The sequence below is a fragment of the Oryzias latipes genome, chromosome 13 (genome assembly GCF_002234675.1).
Source record: "Oryzias latipes chromosome 13, ASM223467v1".
NCBI lineage: Eukaryota > Metazoa > Chordata > Actinopteri > Beloniformes > Adrianichthyidae > Oryzias > Oryzias latipes.
In genome coordinates, this window is record NC_019871.2 from 24,124,222 (window position 1) to 24,151,021 (window position 26,800).

Here is a 26,800-nt window from a genome sequence, read left to right on the forward strand (position 1 = left end):
GTGGTCAGGCGGGCCATCAGGTCTCTCAATGCACCGCTCGTTTGGACTCCAGAAGCCCCTCGTTTAGGGACGGGCCACGGGGGGGTGACCCTGAACCTTCTCACGTTTCCAAGTTTTTACTCGTTCCTGTCAAGATTTGCAATAAGAACCAAGTTTTTGAATTTAAAGCTCTTGTTGACTCTGGGGCCGAACATAGTTTAATGGATCAAAGTCTCGTTCATGAACTCTCTCTCCCGGTTGAAGTCCTCGATAACGCTGTTAATGCTGCGGGTCTGGGGGGAAAACAACTTTCACGCATTACCAAACGCACCGGTCCGGTTCTCGTTATTACCTCCGGTAACCACAGGGAATACCATAATTTCTTTATCACTCAATGTCCGCAGACGCCGTTAATTCTCGGGTTTTCTTGGCTTCAGAAGCACAATCCCAGTATTGACTGGAGTTCGTCTCGCATTTCCAACTGGAGCACTTTCTGTATGGCAAACTGCCTGCAGTCTGCTGTTCCCCTCACCAAGTTACCTGACTCTGGACCCGATAAAGAAATAGATCTGTCTAACATACCCTCCTGTTATCATGACCTACGTTCCGTATTCAGTAAATCTAGGGCTAGTGCTTTACCGCCACATCGACCATACGACTGCGCTATCGAATTGCTAAATGGAGCTCCTCTTCCAAAGAGTAAATTGTACAATCTTTCCGGTCCTGAAAAGAGCTCCATGGAGGCCTATATTCAGGAGGCTCTTTCCCTGGGTCACATACGTCCTTCCTCTTCCCCAGTCGCTGCCGGGTTTTTTTTTGTGGAGAAGAAGGATAAGACGTTGCGACCATGCATCGATTTTCGAGAGTTGAATCAGATCACGGTCAAGGATAAATACACCCTACCATTATTAGAATCTGTTTTCGACTCTGTCCAACATGCTAAAATCTTCTCGAAACTTGATCTCAGGAACGCTTACCACCTTGTACGCATGCGCGAAGGTGACGAGTGGAAGACGGCTTTCAACACCCCGTTGGGCCATTTCGAGTACCTTGTGATGCCGTTTGGGCTTACCAACGCCCCCGCAGTGTTCCAGCGTTTGGTAAATGATGTCCTCAGGGACTTTCTTGATCGTTTTGTCTTCGTGTATCTTGACGATATTCTTGTTTTTTCCTCCAATGAAACACAACACGAACATCATGTCCGTCTTGTCCTAGAACGGCTTCTCGCCAATCAGTTGTATGTCAAGGCTGAGAAGTGTGCGTTTCATGTGTCCTCCGTCCCGTTCTTGGGTTATATTATCGAAGCTGGCAACATCCGTCCTGACCCCGCTAAGATCGAGGCTGTCGCTCAGTGGGAGACTCCACAAACCCGCAAGAAGCTCCAACAATTCCTGGGGTTTTCCAACTTCTATCGCCGTTTCATTCGTGATTACAGCAGTATTGCAGCCCCTCTCACGCAACTCACCTCCATCAATCGCCCTTTTGTCTGGAACTCTGCCGCTGATGCCGCTTTCAAACGTTTAAAGTCCCTGTTTGTTTCCGCACCTATCCTCATCCAACCCGACGTGGCTAAGCAATTCATTGTGGAAGTCGACGCCTCTGACTCGGGGGTGGGCGCTGTTTTGTCCCAGCGCGAGGACGGCACGGGGAAACTTAAGCCCTGTGCGTTCTTTTCCCGCAAACTAAGTCCGGCTGAGCGGAACTACGATGTGGGCAATCGTGAGTTGCTAGCCATCAAGCTCGCGTTGGAAGAATGGCGTCACTGGCTGGAGGGGGCGGAACAACAATTTATAGTTTGGACAGACCACAAGAACTTGGCATATTTACGCAGTGCAAAACGGCTCAACTCCCGTCAAGCCAGGTGGTGCTTATTTTTTGATCGATTCAACTTCGCCATCACATATCGTCCAGGCAGCCGTAATGTCAAGCCAGACGCCCTCTCACGCAAATACTCCAGGTCTGACGACAACTCTGTCTCCACCATTCTACCAACGTCCTGTTTTATAGGCAATCTCACGTGGGAGATTGAGAACAGGGTCCAGCAGGCCCAGAGCGAGATCCCCGCCGGTATCACAAACCCTCCTGGCACCCTCTATGTTCCAGACTCCCTCAGGTCCGAGGTCCTCACCTGGGGTCACACCTCACGTCTCGCCTGCCACGGAGGGGTTTTTCGGACTATTCGACTCCTTAAGCGTCGCTTTTTCTGGCCCACCTTGGAACGTGACGTCAAGGAGTACATAGCTGCTTGTAGTACTTGCGCTCGCTCCAAGACGTCTAACCGACCTCCTTCTGGTCTCCTGCTGCCGCTGCCCATCCCTAGCCGTCCCTGGTCCCACATTGCTGTGGACTTTGTCACAGGACTCCCACCTTCACAGGGCCATACGGTCATACTAACCGTCATAGACCGATTCTCCAAAGCCGCCCAGTTTGTTCCACTCCCTCAACTTCCCACGGCCACTGAGACCGCCGACGCCCTCGTCAACCACGTCTTCCGACATCATGGGATCCCTTGTGACATCGTGTCAGATCGTGGCCCCCAGTTTACATCCCAAGTTTGGAAAGCATTCTGCTCCGCCCTGGGGGCCACGGTCAGTTTGACTTCAGGGTACCATCCTCAGGCTAACGGTCAAGCGGAGCGGGCGAACCAAGAGCTAGAGGCCGCCCTCAGATGCTTGGCAGCTCAGAACCATGCTGACTGGTCCAAGTATCTGATTTGGGCAGAATATGCCCATAATTCCCACACCTCTACAGCCACGGGACGGTCACCTTTTGAAGCCTCGCTGGGCTACTCACCCCCCTTGTTTCCTTCCCAGGAATTGGATCTGGCGGTTCCCTCTATCCAGCTCCATCTGCAGCGCTGTCAGGAGATCTGGCTGCAGACCAAGGCCGCTCTCGTCCGCACCGCTGAGAATAACCGCCAGATTGCCAACCGTCACAGGGGGGTGAGTCCCGAATACCAACCAGGTCAAAGGGTGTGGCTGTCCTCCCGTAATGTCCCTCTCCAGGGGTCCTCTCGCAAGCTGTCGCCCAAGTTCATTGGGCCTTATACGATCGACCGGGTCATTAATCCGACCTGTGTTCGACTTCGTATGCCGGCGGCTCTGCAGATACACCCCACATTCCATGTGTCACAGATCAAGCCTGTTTCCGAGAGCCCTTTGTGCCCGCCGGCCGCTTCCCCGCCGCCCGCCCGTACCATCGATGGGGCCCCCGCCTTCACTGTCTCCAAGATCTTGGACGTTCGGCGTCGGGGTCGCGGGGTCCAGTTCTTGGTGGATTGGGAGGGGTATGGTCCAGAGGAACGTTCGTGGATCTCGCGTTCGCTCGTCCTGGACCGTACCCTCATCGACGACTTCTATGCTGCCCATCCTGATCGTCGCCCTGGACCGCCTGGTGGCGGTCGTTGAGGGGGGGGTACTGTCATGGCCTGGCAGCTACTCCCTCCTCCCCCCTCCTTCCTGTGTTGGACGCGACCAGCTGGATTCACTCACCTCATCTACACCTTCCTTCATAAGCTCCTCCTGGATCATCAGCCGGTGCCAGTTCGTTGTTCCTCCTATGGTGCATAGTCTGGTCAGCTCATGTTTATGTCTCACGTCTCATTGCCTCACGCTCATAGTGTTTTTTTCTCGCTCTGCCTCAGGACTTAAACCTATTGGATCCTCACCTGGTCGCTGTCCTCCTACGCTGCTGTCTATCCGCCTCAAGAAACCTCCAGCCAGCCGCCTCTCCTCGCCATGGTTCAAGCCTCGCCCACGCCGCAGAACTCCCTCAAGGAAATTCCTCCTCAAGATTTCTCCAGCTAGCCTTAGCTCTTTGACTAGAGATAAACCTGTCAAGACCTATTTCAGATTAAACCACTTGAAACTTACCATTGAGTCCTAGCCTCCTTCCGGGTTCCAGCATCTGGGTCATTCTGAACTCACGTCCGCATCATGACACTCTGTTTCCAAAACCTCTTCTGCATGGGCGTGGCCATTTGTGCCGAGCTGAGTAGCTCCGCCCCGTTTCTCTTTAGTGATAAAGAAATGGTGAAAAGTGACATAATTTGGTTCCAAATCGACACTTTTTGAACAATGTGTGGAATGATGAAACAAATGTGTGTACCAGACCCTGCTGTTTGATCAAATTACACATGAAAAAGAACTTTGATAAATCCATGAAAAATACTTCGAATTACATTATAATTTAAGCTACATTGCACCAGCGAGCAGCACTGGCTGTGCCTCAGAACTGATTTGATACGAGCACGTGCAGATTGTTGAAATGAAACGCCATAAGGAAAGTGACTATTTGCACATAATTTTCCAAATACGTGCGGCCGGTGCTGAACTTTTTTCTTGGCCACACGGACCCAGAGAAAGGGTTATGGCTAGGATTATGGGTTACGGTTAGGCATGATGATTCTAAATTGGAAAATATATATACCGCTTTCTATGGAAATAAGTGACATAAAACAAAAGTGTTGAAAATTCCAAAACATCTCCAGAGGTTCCTTAAATTAAAGTAGTGATAAATTACAGCTGCAATGATATAATTAGAGCAGTATGTTCAGGGCTTATTAAAAGAAAACAAGAAAAGTGGTTGAATTTAGGCTCATTAACAACAAATGTTGCAAACCTTCAAAATGTACTTTATTTGTTTTGTTTTCCCAAAACTTTATTGGAATATCTTATTTCAAATGTTTTGTTGATTTGAGAAAAGAACTTCTTTTTTTTCTTTTTTTACATTAAAATAAAACTCACTCTAACAAGGCAGCCAGAGTGTTTTCTTTCTTTGATGCAGTCGCTTGCATCATGGCCAACAGTTAAAACAGTGTTTATTTGAATCATACAAAAATAAACTGTCATCGTCTGAGGGTATACATGATGCAACAGATCAATGTCAGGCATGATGGAAAGCAAATCCCCTCCAGATGGAGGCTAGACATCATTCTCAAACAGATTTAAACTCTTGAAACCTTATCTGCTGTGGACGGTGAATTCAGGGCAAGGCTAAGAGTCGGATGGGAGTGGAGGTTGTGGGTGCGTTTGAGCAAAGGGGGAATTCAAATAAGTAGGTAAGGATACAAAGCTAAGAAAAAGTTGGAGGGGATATGACTCAGAAAATACAAGGTTGAACTTGTGCATAATTTTGCAGGAACAGCAAAGGAAGCAAGATTCAAAGGAGTGAAGGAACAGACAGCAGGACACATATAGCAGGTAAGAAAGCTGATGACGAGATGAAGAGAAGCGATACATCCACGTAGATAAAGCAAGGAAAGGGATGTTTATCCTGCCCATGATCATGTAGCCGTCTGTCTGTTATTTTGCCCAAGGTTCTGATTAAGTCGTTTATGTTTAAAGAGGAAGAAGTCTCTAATTCCCCTCCTTTCATCTAATTTAATTATGTGCTGACATTCTCCCTTTCTTCCTTGAAAGGATAAGAGCAGCTTAAGCTTTTATGTGGAGCTTTAATGACAGCGGCTGGGAAACTTACTTACTGCTTAGCCTTAAGTGTGTTTAGCCTGTCTAAACAGTGCATATGTGAGTATGTGCAAATGACACACACACACCTGCACATACTGGATTCCACTCACAGCTGTCCCACATTAGAATGCAGCAGCTAATGTGAATTACATAGGCTCTCTTTTGTTTTGCATTCAGCCACAACTCTGTCTTTGGTTGTGTTTAACTGCAGTAATAACAATAAGTTTCCTATTTCGATGGCCTTTTAAGTACATTTTTCTCCAAAATGTGAACACCCTAGAGCTATCCTGGCTCTGCAGCATTCTCTTTACCAACATTTAAACTTGGAGTGGTCTCCAGCATCTTTAACAAATGTAATTTACATTTACCAGGTAAAACAAAAAGGGCCCCAAATGTTTTTTTAGTGTATTGTTAAGCATTAAATGTATATAACAAAATACTGTTCTTATGTGTTAGGTTTGTCTACAGTTACTAAGAATTTAATTTAAATATCAGCAGTTAACTAATGTTCATTACCAACCCTTACTAAATACAATACTATTTAAAAAAATAAAACATTTAGCATTACTATATCATATCACCGTGTTGTTTTAAACAAATGTTCACCTTTCAGCAAATGTGCAAATCTGCTTTCACTGATTCACTGACATAACCCTGGATTTCATCGGGTTTGGGGACCTGCACCAAGCAGCCTTGGGCCCCCTCATTCATCGTGCCCCCAAAGAATTGAACCCTGGTTTCCTATGTACCAGTCCTACATGCAGCCAACTCAGCCATCCAGACGCTGTAAAGGATTTGCTAAATGAATTATAATAAATTGGCAAATAATTCCCCAACAAAAAATATAAACATTCTAGTTAAGTTCAAATATAACGATATTTAACATATAACTCAAATATAACATGCTACAAGATGAAATACAAATTATTACATGTTTGATGAACTGTGCACAAACAAGATGTATGTGTCGGCTTTCAGAGGGGCAATGTCAATCATGTCGTACCACAGCACCATGGACCATCTCTGCATCTGGCACTTGCAGGTGTAGTTGCCAACCATCTGATCCACAGTATCTACACCTCCTTTGGTTTGGTTGTAGAAGATCACTTCTGTGTTTTTCTTTTGGTTGTTTTTATCCACCATCATACTGTGGTGCAATTATGCTGAGAAGAACAACAGCCTCTCTCTTTTTTTTCTGACATAGCTGTTCTTAGTCATCCTGCTATTGATCTCAAATTCAGTGCTACATTTTTGAAAAAATTTAAAAATGTAACCAGTTTTTAGTTTTTGTCAACCTCAGTTTTTACTAAGGTCGCACTAAGCTAAACAGAATGTTTTTATTATTATTTTTCAGAATCATTTAACTGTTAAATAACCGAAATTCCTTGGTATTTTTTGTGACACACATTTCATTGTTTTTAAATTAATTTGTTTTCTATTACTTCACATTTTGAAGAAACATACATGTTTCATTCTTCTATTATTGTAGTAGTAAGCCCTCTCACTTCACAATGAGAAGGCCCTCCTGTGTGGAGTTTGCATGTTCTTCCACGCATTAATGTGAGTTTTCTCAGAGCACTCCAGTTTCCTCCCACAGTCCAAAAACATGCTTTGGTAGGAGTGTGGACTTCCAACACAAATACTCTTAGATAGAGATTTTGCCATAGAAACAATGATTCGGACCAACTACTCCATATTGATGACATCTGGCTCCAACAAGACAAAGTCCATAGTGTGAATAAATGTCAAACTGAATTTACATAAATTCACTGTAGCAGGAAGTAAACCATTTTTTTATGGGTGACATCCCACTAACCCAGTCCAGTTCTCATTTACAGTTGTCATGATATGTATGACGAAGCAGACCCAGATGCTGGAACCCGGAAGAAAACTCAGACGTAGCAGGGATGAACAAAAAGGATGTATTTTTTACGGATGGAAAAAGTAATAGTCTTTAGAGTTCAATTTTTTCAATCATGGAAATGTCAATAAAGGGAAAGCCTGTTAGCCAAAGCTCTGTTTATATGCTTAGCATTTTTTATTTATACGCTTAGCATTTTTTACATTTTAAAAACTAGTCATATTGCCATCAAACAGACAGCTTAAATGTATTCAGCAAATTATGGTGGAGCCTCAGTTCATGTAACATCAGCAAAACTGTCTTAGCAGTCTCTTATGTGCAGGACCCATCAATACGATAAATATATGCTCAATTATTAGGATGGAACAAACTGATATGGTAACAGAAGCAAACAAGTCATCAATCATCTCCCTGGAAGTCTCATACCAAAATGGCAGTGTTGGTCACTCTAGTGGAAAGAAGACAACAGACTCATAAAGGCCATAAACAATCAGGACACAAAAAACACCATAGGTGGCAAGAGACTCAGTTTGAGTCGAAGGGGGCCAAATAGTATGTTAAACTGTTAATGTCCCAAAACAAAAGAAAATATAATGGGAAAAAATGGATTCATGCTTTTTTTTCTTCAAAAAATGTGTTTGTAAGTGTTGCACAGGATATTGACAGAAACATTATTATCCACATCAAAAGGAAACCCTTAAAATTCAAGGAAATTAACTAAAGAAAAAAAAAAAGAGTGGACAATAACATACATATATACTCTTTACATTTCTTCTTCTCGTTAGACTTCCGCAGAGTTTCAAATAAAGAATGTGTTTGGGCTTCTGATTTTTTCATTGCATTTGGTTTTCCTGTTCATTTTCTTAACACAGTTTACTAAACCTGCTTTGTGGGTTAGTTAACAATTGCCTTGTTTAATAGTTTTATAAAGCCTCCACTTTTAGCAATGAACACTCAAAAAGAAAATTCTGTATATTTACTTAACAGCCTTGTGTCAAGCGATTGCATGCAACCACAATAAGTAATTGTTGTAAAGCATACTCATTTAGTATGAGCTACGGAATCCCACGAGGATACAAATTCTAGATTCAACTCAAGTATGTTGTGTAATCCTTTGCCTAAATTGTTGAGTAATGCAAAATATTCAATGTATGTAGTAATATGTATGCAAGCATTTTTAAAATATGTGAAAAATCCAGAATTAAATAAAAATAACAAAATGCACTTTAGTCAAAGTAAAACAGCCATAGTTCTTTTTAATAGCTATAGCAATTATATAAAACTCAGTTGGCATTAGCAAGTACTTGAAACAAGATTGCATGTGAGGACAATCTTTTGACAGCTTTTTCTATTGAAGGCTCAAACGAGTCATCCTGCATAATTACATAAATTAAAAAAGGCTTTTTTGTCAAAATGATGTAAACGTTAGACAGTTTGCTTTTTTGAATGAATTTTACATTTTAGCCTGGTATGGTATATTGGCCCTAGAACTAGTAGGTAAGTGGTAAAGGAATTAAGGATTACACAGTTTTCTTTAGAGTCAGAAATGTGTGTGACTCCAATAATTTATGTTTATTTAATGCAATGTAAACAATTTGCTTTCCTAACATGTATTTTCTTTAATAACCCAAACTTGTGCCCCTTGGCAAATTGCAACTGTATGATACAAGTGTGCTGTAAACAAGCACACACACAAACATGCTGTGAGTCAAATGTACATTTCCCTTCAAGGACACATGTTGTGCATCAGTGTAGCAATACTTGTTCTAATTAAACAGGTAGACCACTCTATCACCTTGAGAACTGCTATGATTAACCCTAGGGATCTTTAGCTCCAACAGCCCACAAACACACAGATGCCCGCCCCCACCACCACTAGCACCTGTATCATCCAGCTCTTTCTACTGCACATGGATGCCTCCATTAGCCATTAAGCTGGACTGCACCAACACTCATGTGTGATAGAGAGGATATGAGAAGGTGGGACTCTTATTAAACACCACGAGACCCGACAGAATCAATTACAGTGATGTATCGATTTGTCGATAGACACTGGTGGCTAAAACTGAGCACCACGAGTCTGCCACCGGACTGCAGGGAATGGAAGGACGGTAGAATGATTGCAAGAAATAAAGGGGAAATGCAACAGAGTAAAGGGGGAGCGGATGTTTAAGAAGGGAGAAGCCTTTTGCACACAGGAGTAGCTATGGAGATGAGAATCGGAGCAGGAGTGTGAGAAAGGGAAAAGGGCTATCTGAGGCGCTATGTGCTGTAAGGATAAAGATAATGTAGAAAAAAGGGAGTCTGTAAAGAAAGAAAACAAGATAAGTACATATATGTATTCCTCATTTTACAATAATACTACTGCTGTTTAAAGGACAAATATACTATTTATTTAACATATTTATTTAACATAAAAAGTATTCATGTATATGACAATATATTACCTTTGGCACACAACAGAAAGGTTTTTTTAATGAATTACAAGTTATTTTCACAGCTGATTTTAGAACCCAGAAGTAAGACGACTGGATCTAAATTTAAATTCAAAGTGTTTCCACACATTGGACTGTAATGATGAACTGATCAGATTTTGCTGCCATCACACGTGTGTTGTCAGTTGAGATGTACTTGGTCCTTTTTTTTTTTTTTTTGTTTTGATATAGTAAAATAAACCTACTGTGTCTTATTTCCCACGATCAATAGAATTGGGAAATGATTTTGTAATACCATAGATCGATTCAAATAATAACTTACCTCAGGCAGAGCAATCTGGTTGGATCAATGGAAAACAAGTTGATTAATTGATTGAGTCACCTAATCGTTAAACCCCAAAAATAAATGCATGCATAAAGCAACTTTAAAGGGGTTTTCTATTAGGTTTGGACACATTTCAAGAAAAGAACGCACACAGGTCTGTGCACCGTTGCCAAAGGCAATTGTGCAATGTTAATTTAAATCATTAGCAGGATGGGAGTATTTCATTTGCCACTAGGGTTACTTGGTGTGGATTTAGAAAATGGCTGAAAACTAAAACAACATGATCAATAAACACACACACACACACACACACACACACACACACACACACACACACACAATGGATAGGACTGAGTTTTTGCACAAAACATAAAATATGAATTCCAGTACAAGTGAAAACTAGAGATATTTAGAGCAGTTAAAGATCAATAGTTACAGATTTACTTTCTTGACAACATCAACAATGCACAAAATTAAATCTAATGAATATCAGTGCTCAGGTTGTTTCCTGTCTTCATGCATGTGCGCCTCTTGTGCTTAGCTGTATGAAGAGGTACAGCTGTAGAGTTGTTTAAGCTTAAGCCAGTAGTTTGAGATCCATCAGATTTATGTCTTTGTTGTTTCTCCCTCCTAAACATTAAGTGATAAACTCAGTGAAGGACACAGTAACAATGATCTACCTTTTCATCTCTCCCCGTCTCTTGTCTCTTCACTCTATATATGTTTCACTTTGTCTCTGTGCTATCAATCAGTCTTGTGGTAATTGCTGGTGCATTTCAGGGATTTTGCTGTCGACTTTAAGCGATTAACGTTTGGACAAATAAAAGGCCCTTATATCCCTGCAGTCAATAAGTTAGGGGATGGACATAGGCACTGACACTCAACAAAACCAACTGAAGAAGCTGTTTCGCAGATGTCACCCACACATTTTATATGCACTGTTCCTTTGGTATACCCCCTAACCCCCCACCCCACTTGCATTTGGGAAGTCTTGCGATCTCCGTTTAATAACTTGACACGTCACCATCAACTTGCTGGGTGTATTTGTCTCCAAAAACAATGCATGGAAAAAACACCACTGATTTACAACTGATTACCATGGAGGCATCAAGGTTAGCCACAAACGTTAACTGGTGACTGATGCTCTGTCTGTTAGTGAGCTTTAAAATAGTTGAAAACTTGTATTTATTTATGAATTCTTCTTGTGAGTACTCTGATAATGAACTCTGATCGTGTACATGAGTGCTATTGTGAAGCTTGTTTCAAAGGAAGCGTTGAAATTTGTGTGATTAATCAGATGAAGTTTATTATTGATGAATATGCACAATATTGTTGTGAAAAATTAGTTTAATATTTTTTCAAGAATAAGATAATAATGGAATTAATATGTTGGTCTTGTTTACACTGGCCAGGTGTTTTTCCATCTGGGGATTTTCCTCAATTCTCAATGGGGAGCTAAGCAGAGCCTGGCCTGACCAGGTTATCACCACTACCTACCAATGCTGTAGGAAATCTCACACACAACACTGGAACATTAGCCTGGACTTTTCCTCCACTGCTCATCGGAAGCGACGAACACTGGAGCTAGTTAAACTGGATTAAATTCCAGTTTTGTTTTGAGTTTAATTATGAGTTAAAAAGGGACTTTTGACTTGTTTACATTTGTTTAATAGTCAAATGTGAATTAGTTGGATAAAACAAGACAGATGTTAGGTTATGATCCCAGTTGAGGACATTGGTGGCCATAATAGATTAGAACTGACTGTGGGAAATAATGGAAAACACAAACTCCGACTGAGGAAAACATGCACACCAGAGACGCAAACAAGCCAGATGCAGGATGTGGTGTTTCTCCTCCTCTTTATCTGCACACGCATCTTTAGACATGGCAGCAGCGACTACAGGGCCTTTCCCTGCCTTACAACCGTAATTTGTCACCGGCAGGAGCCTCCTAGAAGTGCATGCATGTCGAGACAGCATGACCTGATCTGGTGACATCCAAGCCTTATTAAGAAACAAACTGGCATCGACCAAGAAAAATGTTTTTCCCAAACCCCTGGAGGTAAAATTGGCACCACAGCCAGCTGCCCCTGATCGTCTGCCCTTAAAGTTGTGTCTCACAGACTACACATACACTCCATTAAGGGGATTCGAGCAGAATCCGGCTGAGACAAAGGGCAAATTCCCCATTTGTCTTCCCCTTCCCCTCCTCATCCTCTTCCTGTCCCACTGGTGTATACCTTCATTTAATTCACCCACCGGCTTGCATCTCACAGCTTCTGCTCCTATATGACTAATACAAACACAGAGCACGGAAAGCATAATAAAGAAGACAAATCATGAATCAATACAGCTTTTATGCTTTTCAGCAATATATATATATTTTTTTCCAATTCTTACATTTATATGCTCGTTTGTCTGCACAACAACCATTTGTTGATAGATCAAGTTTTAATATAGAAAGACATTCGCTCTGGATAAACACAATTCAACCCTATAATGTGACTTTACTTATGACTTTGTCTTGGATGACTTTTATGAGTGCACATTACTCATGGTAGCAGGAAGACACTCTCTCTGTCTCTATTTGCAGCCTCTTCATTCTTCTTTTCTTCTTCGCTGACCCCACCCCTGCAAGAACCAATCCATGAATTAAAGGCAGATATTTCAACAACCGCAACATTAAAACTTTACAAAAGATTAAAAAAAATTTGATATGCTGAGGTTTTCACTTTGCCATTTATTTTTTTATATACACAAGAGCACAAATGGCACAGGATGTTTTCTTTTCCCATTAAGACAGAAAACATATCAGTACCATCTGCACCACCTTAAGATTGTGATACTATTGTCAGAAAACACATTTGTACGTGTTTGGCACACAGCTGCTGTGGTAACCTAGCCGTTCTTTAGCCACGTATTTAAAATATTGCACTGCGTTATCAAGCATCTACTTTTTTTCTTCGGATAACTGAGGTTATTCAAGCTTTATCAAAAAACAAACAAACACTGGGACATGTTTAGATAATCGACCTGCACGCATACAGTCTAGCTGAATTCTATTTATTAAAGTTATGTCTCCAACAACAACGAACAAAGGAAACAAGAAACCATATAGCTGCATAGATATATGGTTACCAGACCTTCTTTAAGCTGCAGTTCTTTGGTTCTGTTCAGGGTTCTACGGGGGGAACTGGGTAGGTGGGGTGTGGGTGGGTGGGTTGGGGGGTTGGGGGGTGAGGGAGGGGTCCCATCTTTGTGTGATTGTCCTTTGTTTGCTGTTTTTAACAATCTTCAGTTTTTATGACCGTTTTATCTGCTTTTATGTGAAGCGCTTTGTGTTTTTAACTGAAATGAAAGGCGCTATATAAATAAAGTTTGAGTTAAGTTGAGATAGATGCTCTGAGCCAGTTTTCCCGGGCAGATTTGTTCGATATTTTTTTTTCACTAAAATATATATAACCATCAGGTTGTGAATACATGACACAACAATCAAAGATTAACAGAACCAATGGATGACAACATAACAATAAAATTATTGAAATGAACAATGAAAATAACAAATGTCACAGCATGCATTACCAAATATTCCTAAACTAATTTACAGTTTACTATAATGAGAGTTGACATTATCTGGTGGTGTTTGAGCTTCAATCCGTACTTTTTGATTGGTGGAGACCAAAAAGTGTTTTTTTTATAGACCTACTTGTATTTATTTTTTAAGAGGAATTATTAGCTGCATCTGTTTGTGTATGTGAGTGTAGATGTTTATATTTTTGAAGTGTAATCTGAGTTGATTTTTTAATTATTTGGTAACTGCACTCCTGTAATGATGGCTTGCTGTAAACTACCTTTATTTATGAAATACCACTTCACATTGCATCGCCTCTGGCAGAGATGATGCTTATAAACATACAGAAAATATGAGCGATGAACACCCACACAATAGAGGTAAGATCGGCCTAAAAAAATCCAGCCCGACCCGACCCAGGCCCGCTTTAAAGCCGAACCCGGCCCGAGCCCGACCAATTAACTTGTTCTGCAGACCCGAGCTCGAAGCAAACCCGAAATTTCAATTTATCCCAAAGTATTTTTGGCAAAAAAAAATGCAAGATTTCTTAAAGTTAAAATAATCTACATATTTTATGATCATGATAAATGCATTTGCACAACTAAATAATGCTGGAACACAGAATAAGAGGCCAGACAAAGAGAGTGAAAGAGAGATCTTGATGCGCACTCGCTTCATTACGCGGAGAAATACTGCAGCCGCGGCGGTGCGTGTTTGCCTTTTCAGTCCCCTGTCTCAAGTTTATCCTTGACTTCTTGCTGCTCCATATCGGCGATACCTAAACAAAATAGATGCGGATTTGCGGAGGGAAGATTACATTCACGACACGTGCGCAAAGCGTGCCCTGGCTCTGCGTCTGCGCTTCCTGTTTAGTAGTAGTTATGTAGCAATGACCTTACAGCGCCTTCTCTGTTTTAACCAAATTATTTATTTATAACAAGTATTCCTTAGTTTAGTATCCACACATCGTTTTAGTTTACATCTTTATAAACATATTGTAACGACCCAGAGTTGGGACAAAGCTGCGGGTGGCCGGCGCCCCCTTCTTTCTGCCAGTTGCTGGACCACAGTGTGTGTCAATCAACGGTTGGATAGAGGGAGCAGGGTCTACCTGTGTGTGTGTGTGTTTGTGCGTTCGGTGAACGTTCTCCCTCTGAGTAAGAAGAAGCTGGCTGTGCCTTTCGGTTCGTGCGGTAACCGTTCTGACGTACAGGATTAATAAAGAGCGGTTTGACAACCACCTGCCTAAGGAGCTTCTTTGCAGCCATTACAATATATTTATTAAAAAGTCAGCGAGAGAGAAGCCTGGCCGACCCGACCCGAACATAATGATTGTCATTTTAGTCCCCGACCCGAATGACTCGGGCTCGGGCTTAAGATCTTACCTCTACCACACAATGAGATTTTGACACAGAACTACTCATATCTAGAGAAGATAAAGTATTATTTAAGGTCTATAACCAACATGGTTAAACTCTTCAGATATCTCACAGGGAACATGACTAAAGTGTTTCAAAGGTTGGATTAAGATCTATTGTCGTCTGTGATATAGGAGAAAAAGTTTAAAGGTTTAAATTTGAAAACAACAAATTTTGTTTTGTGAGCTGAACAATGGTGGAACAAGACAACTGTAAGTGTCTTCCCATTAAGGTGGAGAAAACATATTTCCCCATAAGGTTGTAGGAATGGTTCAAAGATGTTTACAGATTCCAAAGATTTTTGCACATAAATAGCATAAGACACTTTCAACAGGGCAGATTTTAAAATGTTTCTTTTAACCAGCAACTGCAACACTGTATAGAGGGCAGGTGCAGTTCTGCTTATGATTTAAATCACTACAATTCTTATGTTATGTTCAAACTGAAAGTGATTTGTGTGGCAGTTTCAATGTTAAGTCAATGTAAAGACAAGCTGACAGGTTCTGCGGTGCGTTTTGAGCTTCAGGCGCAGCGTGCCTTGCCACGATGTTTCCAGAGTTCAAAAATCTTAACTTTAGAGAAGAATTTGTGTCGTGTCGACCAATCATGATCTCAGCTTTGAGACTGTCATTCAGATGCAGCTCCTGCAGTAGATGGTGAAGCTCACCGCACTGGGAGAGTCTCTGAATGACCTCATGAATCCAGGCATGGACACATGATAACAGATGCTGTAATAGAACTCTTCAAAATATGTAATCTCTCAACATCATCGGTGTGTAACATGCATTGACTGTATATGACATACCGGTACATACATATAAACAGTCAATACTTCCAGCTAGCTATGAGGCTAAAAACCTCTGACAGTAGCTCCGCCCACATACAGAAGGAGAGGCAGGTCTTGGAACAGAATTTTGGACAAGCATCCATCAGTGAATTGGACACATATGTAATGACACTAGCAGATGCAAATTCGATGCATAAGTCTGTGTGAAAGCATCATCAAACCAAAGGCAGACATTTGTATTTTGATGTCGTCTTTTATCTAGCTTCTCATTTGTAGCCATGTTTGAATTATCAGTGTTCTCGAAACTGCATTCAAACATGCAAACAAAATGCTACTTCATTATCATTATTTCTACTATAAAACACATCTAGATTAAAAAAAAAACAAAAAAACAATCTGTGTTTTCTATAAAAAATGTTTTTATTTGCATTTTAATGTGGATTTTGCTCAGAGATTTAGTGATTTCACCTGCTGCTGTGGTAATTGATGTGTCTGCACAGTACTCACCAAACGAAGCAGGGCTTGGAATCTTGATTTTGACCTCCACTGTTTCCAATATCCAATAACAAAGAATAAGTGCCTGTTTGGAGGTTGAAAATAATGAAGATCAATGTAATATGCTGATTAAAGGTCACAGAGCTGAGTGTAAGATGTTTGCTGCACCCTTTGTTGTAGCTTCTAGTTCCTGCTCCAGACTCTGTAGAATACGTGCAACGGTGTCAGCATCTACATCTGGATCCTCACATCCTGTCAGGTCCATGTTACTGATCTCCATGATCTCCTTTGCTGCCTGAGAAAATGAATGGGTTGGTACAGAAGGAGGTCTCGAGGTTGTGATTACAGTTCCAGAGGGAACAGGTGCGGATTTGTTGAACACGTCAGTCACAGACACTGAAGAAAGAACAAGATAAAAAGAGACAAAAAACAAAAAAAGATGAAGGTAGTATATATTAATTTATGTTACGGATGTATTCCATGACGAAAAAGGAGTGCAAATAAAACAGAGAAGATAATAAACTCAAAAAATACTACATTACTTTTAACTTAGTAAAAAAAAAAAATCAAAATCAAATAAATGAGTACAATCAGAAAACTGTTTGTGATGAGCTAATTGGATTTCAAACAATAACTATTAAGGTTTTCCATTAATTACATACTAAGAGAATAAAAACACTCCTGATTGAACATTTCATAAATATTGACCTTGGTTGGTAACTCAGTTTTATACAAAAATGGCACCCAAAAGACCCTAATAACAATTGTGTTTAACTTTTTTTTTTAAAACATTTTTGTGCTGAGACGGACTGGCAACCTGTCCAGGGTTTCCCCTGCCTTCGCCCACAAGTGGTCTGGATAGAATCCGGCAGCCCCATGACCCCGAAAGGGAATAAACGGAAGAAGATGAATGAATTAATGTTTCTTTGTGAAACAGGGATTTGAGAAAAAAAGGGGAACAAAACAGCTCTTGTTTTTTGTCATCTGTCCAGTTTTCTACAATGTTCAACAAGTCACATGGCTTATTTCGATGAATTTGACAAATATACGTGTGCTTTAATGCTCATTACAAATGTGAAAGTTTCTTAATAACATCAAAAAAGTGTGGTAAACTTTGTATTTTACTGTCACAGCCCCTAATAGGGTTCTTAGACTTGAACATGCAGATCTCAGATTACAAACAAATGATAAATAATAAAGTACAACCTGATTTAAAAGTAGGGCAGCTAGATGGCTTAGTTTGCCGTGTGTAGGACTGGCATAAGGGAAACCAGGGTGTGTTTCCCAGGGGGCACAATGACTGTCATACAGTGTGAGTCCTCAGGCAAGACCCTTCATGCTACACTTTCTATCTAACCATGTCACCACGAGGAGGCCAAAGTCTGGGTCATCCTGTGCCAGTTCCCAGCCCGGATAAAATACAGGGCTGTGTCAGGAATGGCGTCCGGCGTAAAAACTCTCTGCCCAACCACCTCTGCAAATCTTTGAAAGCTGATGCGCTGTGGCAAACCCTGAGAGAATGGTCTGTAAGGTGAACATCACAATATAAAAGTAGGTTGCATTGTGGTTGCAATGGTTAGAAGACCCTGGTTCTAATCCCAGCTGGGTCTTACCTGTGTGTAGTTTGCATGTTCTCAATGTGCATTTGTGTTTACTTTACATGTGTCATGGATTACTTGGTTACTCTAAATCATCCCTAGGTGTGAATGTGAGTGTGTGTGTGGCCCTGCAACAGACTGGCAACCTGTCCAGGCTCCAGCAACCCCATGACTCTGAAGGAATGGACTCATGATTTGAAATCCAAAATCTGCAAGACTGTGAAAGATGTTTTTACGCATAAAAAAACAGCCAAGGAAAGGGAGGTAAAGATTTTTTTTGACCTGGCTGCTAATGCATTACAATATTTGTATTTGTCCCTTAACAGATGATATGATCAATATTTTTTTTCCCTTGGATTAGTGAAGTGTCCACTATTTGGTTAGCAGTGTTACTAAGTAATGCATGCAGTGATGGACATGGTGAAGACAGACATTTTCATAACCCATGCCCATGCCCCAAGCCCATGAAGAAGGTGCGCGTGTAAAAAGGAAATAAGAGAAGATGCCAAGAAGAAGGCAAAAAGGAGACAGAGGAAAACTTTGAAATCAAAGAAAAAGGGTGAGAGATACAGAAATGGTCTCAATGGTCAATGGGACGAGTGCTGTCTCATCCCAGTCCACTGCGAGCCACATCAAATTGAATCAGATTGAACATCCATCCCCACATGCTCACTGTAAATCACATCAAGGCTCCTGCTGAGAAGCTATGATGGTGTGGATCACTACATGTGTGTCTGCAGCACACTGATTCCTCATGCTGCTCGCTGTCTAACCAGTTTCAGCCACAGTGTTAAATCTTTCAGTCTTTCAATCTTATTTGATCCCCTCAGCCCTCCTTCTCTCCTCCTCCTCCTCTGCGTCTGGCTCTGTCTTTAAGCTGCCACAAAACCTCCACTTAGTGCCTCTCAACCACCTGATCTGTCAAACCCGGCAGCCTGGGAGGAAGGACGCATGCAGTGAAAACAATTTTGGATATGCTCACATAACGCAAATATACTTGTGGATATATTGAACTCCCATGATGAAATACATTTTTGATTTATCTTAGTGGTTGCATCCTTTGCTCTGTTTAAAATGTAATAACTTTAGAATAAGGGTGTATGAAGTTAGCCCCACTGTTAATGTAACATCAATTTGAATCAAAAGTCAGTGAGGATGAGAACGCATTACCTCTTCTGTTTCCATTTCTATTTATGTTTTGAGTTTTATGTCATTTTGTGTTTCATTATGTTGGGTGCAGAAGATGGCGAGGGTTGAGGAGATTCTGTGTTTTATCATTTTGCTATATTATTTTAGAATAGCCTATATGAAGCTATTTTTAAGCATTTATATTAAATATCTGTGTATATGATAATATATTACCTTTGGCATAAAGAATAATGCATTTCTTTTAAGAAATATGAGTTATTTTCTCAGTTCTTTTTTCTCCCCGGAAGTAAAACTACTTGATCTATGAGGAACTGGCTTTCGTTTGAAGTGGGTGCCGTCTATTTCATGATGTCAACCCAGAGCCGGCCTATGCAGCGTGTCTGCGTCTCGCCCACCAAAACAAACAATGCCCAAACTTTTGCAGAGATGGATGTGCATTTTGTGCATAGTCTTATAAAAGGAAAGCATTTCTGCCAAACACAGCTAGCTCTCCAGAGAAAGTGTGTGTGTTAGTCTGTAGGCGGTGCTGGACTCTTCCTGGAAGGGGTTGTCCTTACTGATTTTGTGGATTGGGAGGGGCTGGTGTCCATAACGCAGGTTTTTAGAGGAATAATCAGAAAAGCGTGAAAGGAACAAAATACCACTTTGGGGTTTATTTTTGTGAGGTCTGAACATTATAATACACTCAAAAGCCCCCAAAATAGATTTTGCATGATATAGTCCCTTTAAACGTTCTTAGATCCACTCTTTTTTCTGGATTGTTGTAAGCATTGTTACAATTTCAACAACAATACTGTCAGGGAACGAAGATGTGGACACAAGATGCAGGACGACAGAAGTTGAGAAACACAAGGATTTTAATCCTGAGGAAGGCTCTGAGACTCGTAAACTAGTAACAGTCATAAGAGAACGATCCGGTGATAAGTGAGGAGGAACACAAGGTATATATACACACACAACAGTGATTGACAACAGGTGAGTAAAACAGGTGCTGGCGATGAAGACGTCAAGTCCACAGAAGCACAACAGAACACCGAACCGGAACCTAACAAAATAAAAGCCCCAACCCGGAAGTGAAGGTGAACCTAACCGCCCTGGACCCCGGTACCCGACAGTACCCCTCCCTCAAGGGGCGCCTCTGGGCGCACCACCGGGCTTGTCAGGATGGCGGCGGTGGAACTCCCGGAGCATGTCCTTGTCCAGCATCCTCGATGTCGGCTCCCAGGACCTCTCCTCGGGAGAGCCACCTTAAGGTCCTGATTGGTCTTCTCGGCCTGCCCGTTGGACTGTGGATGGAACCCCGAAGAGAGACTGACCGTGGGGCCAAAGGCTGCACAGAAAGTCTTCCATAATTGTGAAATGAACTGAGGGCCGCGGTCAGAGACGATATCTACCGGAATGCCGTGCAGCCGGAACACGTGTTCAATGACGAGTTTGGCGGTCTCAACGGCCGAAGGCAGCTTACTCAGGGGCACGAAGTGGGCTGCCTTGGAAAACCGGTCCACGATCGTCATGATTGCAGTCTTCCCAGAAGAGGATGGCAGACCGGTAACAAAGTCCAGGGCGATGTGGGACCACGGGCGGCTCGGGACAGGTAAGGGGTGTAACAGACCTGCTGGTGGTCGATTGCTGACCTTGTTCTGGGCGTAGATCGTGCAGGCCGAAACAAACTCTCGGGCGTCCTTCGCCAAGCTGGGCCACCAGAAACAGCGACGCAGGAAGGAGACTGTGAAGGAATTTGTTTTATTATTATCATTGTTTAAATGTATTTCTTTAAATGTTAACTCAGATTGACCTTTTTACCTCTTCTGAAAACAGTTCTGTGTGTTTGGTCATCTGCTTCTCATGCCCAGCCAGGAACAGGGGGGTTTTACGACACACTGTCCTCAGCTGATAAGTGATACTGTTTGAAGTTAGAATCCAACCAAAAGGGTCATTTGACGACACCCCCTAATGAACTTTTTGTCTTTGTCTTGAATTGTTACCTCCCACTTGTGTTCTTAATAAAAGCAGCACAGGGAGGGGCAGCCCTTTGAGAAGAGAAACGTGGTGGACCTTTTCCAACACATTTGCTCCTCTCCCTCGTGCATGAGAAACTTGATTCTTGTTGTGGTTTGTTGTTTATAATTGTGTTTTTCTTTAATGTCTAGATGCATTTATCTGACAGAGACAGTTCTGTGTACACCGGGGTGGTAAGTGAGGCGAGTAGCATGAGCTCATTGAAGGGCCTGACTCCTTACGGCCCTGGGTACATAGAGTCTGTTAGGTGGCCCACTACCAGGGTCAGGTTCCCGGGTCTGGGCAGCTTTGATATCCCTCTCCAGCTGCCAGGAGAGGGAACCCAGAACACAAGAGGCAGGTATCACAGTCTTAGGTTGCTGCCTCTCCACCACCGGTTCCTGTTGCCGAGAAAGAGCGTCCGGTTTGACGTTCTTGGAGCCAGGGCGGTAAGACACCACAAAATCAAAACAAGCAAAAAACAGTGACCACCGTGCCTGTCTAGAGTTAAGCCGTTTTGCGGTCCGGATATAGGACAAGTTCTTATGATCAGTCCAGACCACAAAAGGCTGACCCGCCCCCTCCAACCAGTGCCTCCACTCCTCCAACGCCAACTTGATGGCCAGAAGCTCCTTGTCACCCACGTCATAGTTCGTCTCCGCCGGATTAAGCCGGCGGGAGAAGAAGGCGCAAGGATGGAGCTTGCTGTCCGCACCCTTACGCTGGGACAACACAGCTCCAACCCCAGTGTCCGAAGCGTCAACCTCCACAACGAACTGGGCGGAGGGATCAGGTTGGACAAGGACCGGCGCCGTGGTGAAAAGGCGTTTAAGGTCCCGAAAAGCGCCCTCAGCGGCCTCTGTCCAAAGAAAAGGAGAGGAGGCGGAGGTCAGACCCGTAAGGGGGGCTGCGACTGAGCTATAATTCCGGATGAAACGGCGTAGATAGTTGGCAAACCCCAAAAACCGTTGGAGCTGTTTGCGAGTGGCCGGGATGGGCCAATCCACCACCGCACTGACCTTAGCCGGATCAGGTCGCACCTCCCCACCTGTGATTACAAAACCCAGAAACGATACACTAGAGGAGTGGAAATCACATTTCTCGGCCTTCACAAACAGTTTATTCTCCAGGAGCCGTTGGAGAACCAGACGAACATGCCGCCTATGTTCGCTGGGGGTCCTGGAGAAGATGAGAATATCATCCAGGTACACAAACACGAAATGATGAATGTTATCTCGTAACACATCATTAATCATGCCCTGGAAAACAGCTGGAGCGTTGGACAAACCAAACGGCATCACCAGATACTCATAGTGTCCAAGATGTGTGTTGAAAGCGGTCTTCCACTCGTCACCCTCCCTCATACGCACCAAGTGGTACGCATTCCTTAAGTCCAATTTAGTGAAGACCCGGGCCTCCTGCAAAGACTCAAATGCAGTGTTCATGAGAGGAAGAGGATAACGGTTCTTAATAGTGATGGCGTTTAGCCCACGAAAATCAATGCATGGCTGTAAAGAACCGTCCTTCTTCCCTACAAAGAAAAACCCCGCTCCCACAGGGGACGAAGAGGGTCTGATAAGGCCCGCCCGAAGAGAGTCAGTCACATACTGCTCCATGGCCTCCCTCTCAGGCTTAGACAGACTGTAAAGATGAGTCCTGGGGAGTGTAGCACCGGGCTGCAACTCTATGGAGCAGTCATAAGGCCTGTGAGGAGGTAATGAGAGAGCCCGGGATTTCGAAAACACCTCTCCCAGATCGTGGTATTCAGAGGGAACCTTGGAGAGGTTGGGTGAGGACGGCTGTCCTACTGGGTCAGCGGAATCAGCCCCTGGATGCCGAGCTGAGCGTAAACAGACCTTGTGACAGTGATTACTCCAACTGTTTATACGGTTGTTAGGCCAGTCAATGACTGGATTATGGGCCAGGAGCCAAGGAAACCCCAGAACCACCGGATTATGTGGTGAGTCAAACAGAAAAAAACGAGTATGCTCGTGATGGTTCCCAGACAGTATGAGGTGGACTGGCTCAGTAATCTGGTCAATAGTGGCGACAGCCTCTCCATTAAGGGAGATAACCTGCCAAGAACGGGGGAGTAACTCGGTCTTTAGTCCGACCCGTTTGGCTAGCTCGGCATCCATGAGGTTCTGTTCAGCCCCTGAGTCCAATAAAGCCTGAACAGGAAACCCCCCACCCCCTAGACATGACATGACCCTCCAGAAAACAGGAGGTGGATTTTGAACAGGTGGGCGCCTGCCCTCCGTTCGTCAGTGTGCCCACTCCTAATGACGAACGGAGACATTTGGGCAGTGCTTACAGAAATGTCCCCGCTGACCACAGTAAAGACACTCACCCGCCGCTAACCGTCGTCTGCGCTCAAAGGGGGATAAACGACCACGACCCAGCTGCATGGGTTCCTCCAACGGAACTACAGGAGAGTCTGTGGAAGCAACCGAAGAAGGATGAGGGAGGGGGACCGGATCGTAATGTCAGGGAACGAAGATGTGGACACAAGATGCAGGACGACAGAAGTTGAGAAACACAAGGATTTTAATCCTGAGGAAGGCTCTGAGACTCGTAAACTAGTAACAGTCATAAGAGAACGATCCGGTGATAAGTGAGGAGGAACACAAGGTATATATACACAGACAACAGTGATTGACAACAGGTGAGTAAAACAGGTGCTGGCGATGAAGACGTCAAGTCCACAGAAGCACAACAGAACACCGAACCGTAACCTAACAAAATAAAAGCCCCAAACCGGAAGGGAAGGTGAACCTAACCGCCCTGGACCCCGGTACCCGACAAATACCACTTAACTCCACACAGTCACATCTGCAGGCTTTACACTGCCAACTGGTGTCAATTGTAATGTCTCCACCTGCTAAATCCACCTTTTTTTCACAATTATCCTTACTTTTCTTGGCCAATGAGATCCTGTCAATCTTTCACTCAGCCAATTTTCTGTTATTCTTTGAATTTTTGCAACTTTGGAACAGTCTTTCTCTCTCTTTATGACTGAATTGCACAAACCTTCCCTTTTACTTTTTCCCCTGTACAATATTAGTCATCTTCAGCCTCATGGCAAACATCTGTGTCTAAACTCCAAGATGTTGTCTTGGTACATTTTTTGCCTGCTGGTAGTTTATTATTGAGCAACATACAGACAAGCCACCAGACACTCTTCATTCAAGAGGTAGTTGGAAGTAATACTAATTCCTAACAATCTCTGTTTATTAAAATAGAAGGAAAACCTCCTATTTTGAAGACTGTTAAGGGTCATTTTAGATAACACAAGGCATTTTGGCTCTTTTTTTATTTTACTAGAAACCTTTCCTCCACTGTCCTTCCTATCCATAAATGTTATTGTCATTGTAGCAGCGATACACTGTGAGAAAGGCCTGGATGGATGGATGGATGGATGGATGGATGGATGGATGGATGGATGGATGGAGACATGAACGAGAGAATACATTCCTGCTACAATTCCCACACCTGCACATACAGTATTTGTGAACTAAATGTGTATATTAGACGTGCATCTGTTGAAGCCAATGTAAGTCAAATTTCAAAGATAAATAACAAGTATAAAGTTGAAAAAATGTACCTCCAATTATGTTTTTTTTATGAAAAAATATAAAACAAACTTTGAAACACAGGTATTTGTAGAGAGAGAACAATATGTCAACTATAGTAACTGAAAAGGTAAATAAGACTTCCTTTAAGTGTCATCTAAAATGATAATAAATCATAAAAAAGGCCAACTAAACAGAGTTAGCAGGAATCATTGTCAATGTTTAAACTGCAGTGAGTCTTCTATCATTCACATCAACAGGACTCATGTAATCTTTTTTTATTGACAGGATGGCGAATAAGAGCAGTTAAGTGCTTGAATTGGTGACCTAAAAATACTTTTACAGGCTTGTCCTCACAAAAGGAGTGGCTGCGTAATAGTTTTTATTTTTTTTTTATTAACCCAAAAGATGTTAAAATGAATGACTTTTTTTTTAAGTCAGTCAACTGCCTTTGTTAATGTATATTATGGAAGATTTTACAAGCACTATTGTGGCAAAGATCCAGCAAAGGTCCATATGTGAATGAAGACTAAATGTATGCGACAGTGTTCACACTTAGAGCTGTTTTTCACACCACAGCATCAAGTTTAAAGGAACTGACTTTTTACAGATGAAGTGCAGTGTCCTTTTAGAGCACCAGAAGCACTTACTTTTTCTGGCTTTTAAACTAATTGAACTTACTGCAATACGTGGCTTGTGACATAAAAGGCATATAGACAGATTAAAATGTAAAGAAAAACAATTAAGGATATAATGTAAGTCATTGGAAAGTAGGATTTCCCAGTATAAAAACAAGTTGAAACATTCTGAATTCAGATAACTACATTCAAAAGAGCACAGATCAAATAATGTCAATGTGCTGCTAGTTTTACTCAAATATATTGAAGAACCATTCGATTAGTTCTGCCTTTACAGGTCGCAGCACTGTATGTTTTTAAAGTATAGTTTGCCATGACTCTGCAACCCAGAAAAGAACTCCTTGCAAGAATTAGAGGGAAACAGGTCAGAAAATGTCATATTTTACTCATGAAAAGGATATTTTATTCATGAACCTTAATTTAGACGGCATTTATTAGCATAATAATGTCAAGACTTGTGTAGGCTAATGATTGAAATTGAAATGCTTTTGCAGCAAATCATACTTTTGCCATGTTTGTTTCTTGAATTATTAATAAAAAGGCCTTAAGCTCACAGACAGACATGCTTTCTATGTTGCCTTTTGTTTTTTATAAATCGGCGCCAGTGTTTGGCAGTGGAGCCGCCATCAGTGTGTGATTGTGTGTGTGAATGGGGCTGTGACTGTAAAGCGCTTACGGCCTTCAAGGAAGATAGAAAAGCGCTATATAAGTATACGCCATTCACCATTTTTATATGTTTTTTTTTACAGAAAATGTTCATGCAACAACTGGAAATTAGCATTAAACAGAGAGTAAAAGAAAAAGCTGGAAACAGACTTGGTCTCGTTGAATGTTGCTCTTGCTTTGACATGGGATAAAAACAGAGGAGAATGATGGAGGAACAAAAATGAGTGTGAGGTGTTGTCAAGGTGATATTTCTCATCTTTAACTTTTCTTTCTCATTTTCTGTGAAGCTTTAACAATGGTGGAGGAGACGGTGCAGAGTTTGACAAGCTACTGGCTGCATGTAAGCAGGGTAGGAGTGCCCTTGTAGGAGCCATTTCACTGTCAACCTTATTCATTAACCACGGGCATGAAAACAATCAAAAGGCGGTCTTTAATGGAAGATGAAGGGAAACGCTGATGAGCCTTTTTAAGAGCTCTGCAAAAACAACAATTTTAAAACGTTTACAAATTCAAAAATAATAACCGCTATTTAAAATGCACATATTTAGTAGCTTTAGACAGGAGAAAGAGCTGCAATAAGAACTATGAGGTCAGGCAGGGTCTGATTTACAGCATGGATGTAGATCAGCCTGCCAACCAGACAGCTTGATTATTAATGGTTAGACATGGTAAAAAAAGAAAAAAAGATTTTCCAATGAACCTTGTTCTTTAAAAAAAAGAAAGGACCAGTCTTTTGCAGTTATTCAAATCTATTTAAAAAATGTGCTTGTTTAACATACAGCTAAATCCACAGCAGGGTAGTAAGTTTAAGTTGGAAAAGGGACATGCTTTTCAAGATGG

General features: G+C 42.2%; 1 protein-coding gene and 1 long non-coding RNA gene across 6 annotated transcripts in view; one reads left to right on the forward strand and one right to left on the reverse strand.

Annotated features, from left to right (window-relative positions):
• The first annotated feature begins 4,897 nt into the window (after positions 1-4,897).
• The window catches only part of LOC110016249, a 74,938-nt gene continuing 53,035 nt past the window's right edge, over positions 4,898-26,800 (forward strand). The window contains exons 1-2 of the long non-coding RNA XR_002291565.2: positions 4,898-5,038; positions 5,119-5,180. This is a non-coding gene — a long non-coding RNA (uncharacterized LOC110016249). The remainder of the gene's footprint in view (positions 5,039-5,118; positions 5,181-26,800) is intronic.
• zbbx (zinc finger B-box domain containing) overlaps positions 9,955-26,800 on the reverse strand; it is a 58,977-nt gene continuing 42,131 nt past the window's right edge. For 2 of the 5 annotated variants that reach the window (XR_002291564.2, XM_011482848.3), the window contains 3 exons: positions 16,508-16,735; positions 16,352-16,424; positions 12,406-12,699 (listed from right to left, as the gene is read on the reverse strand). Coding sequence is in view for 3 of the 5 variants with exons in the window: in XM_011482848.3 (XP_011481150.2) it covers positions 12,621-12,699; positions 16,352-16,424; positions 16,508-16,735 (380 nt within the window). In the remaining 2 variants the exon portion in view is untranslated. Of the gene's footprint in view, positions 12,700-16,351; positions 16,425-16,507; positions 16,736-23,434; positions 23,522-26,800 lie in introns of those variants that run through there. The other 3 variants (XM_020708420.2, XM_020708419.2, XM_020708421.2) reach the window with 3 other exon arrangements.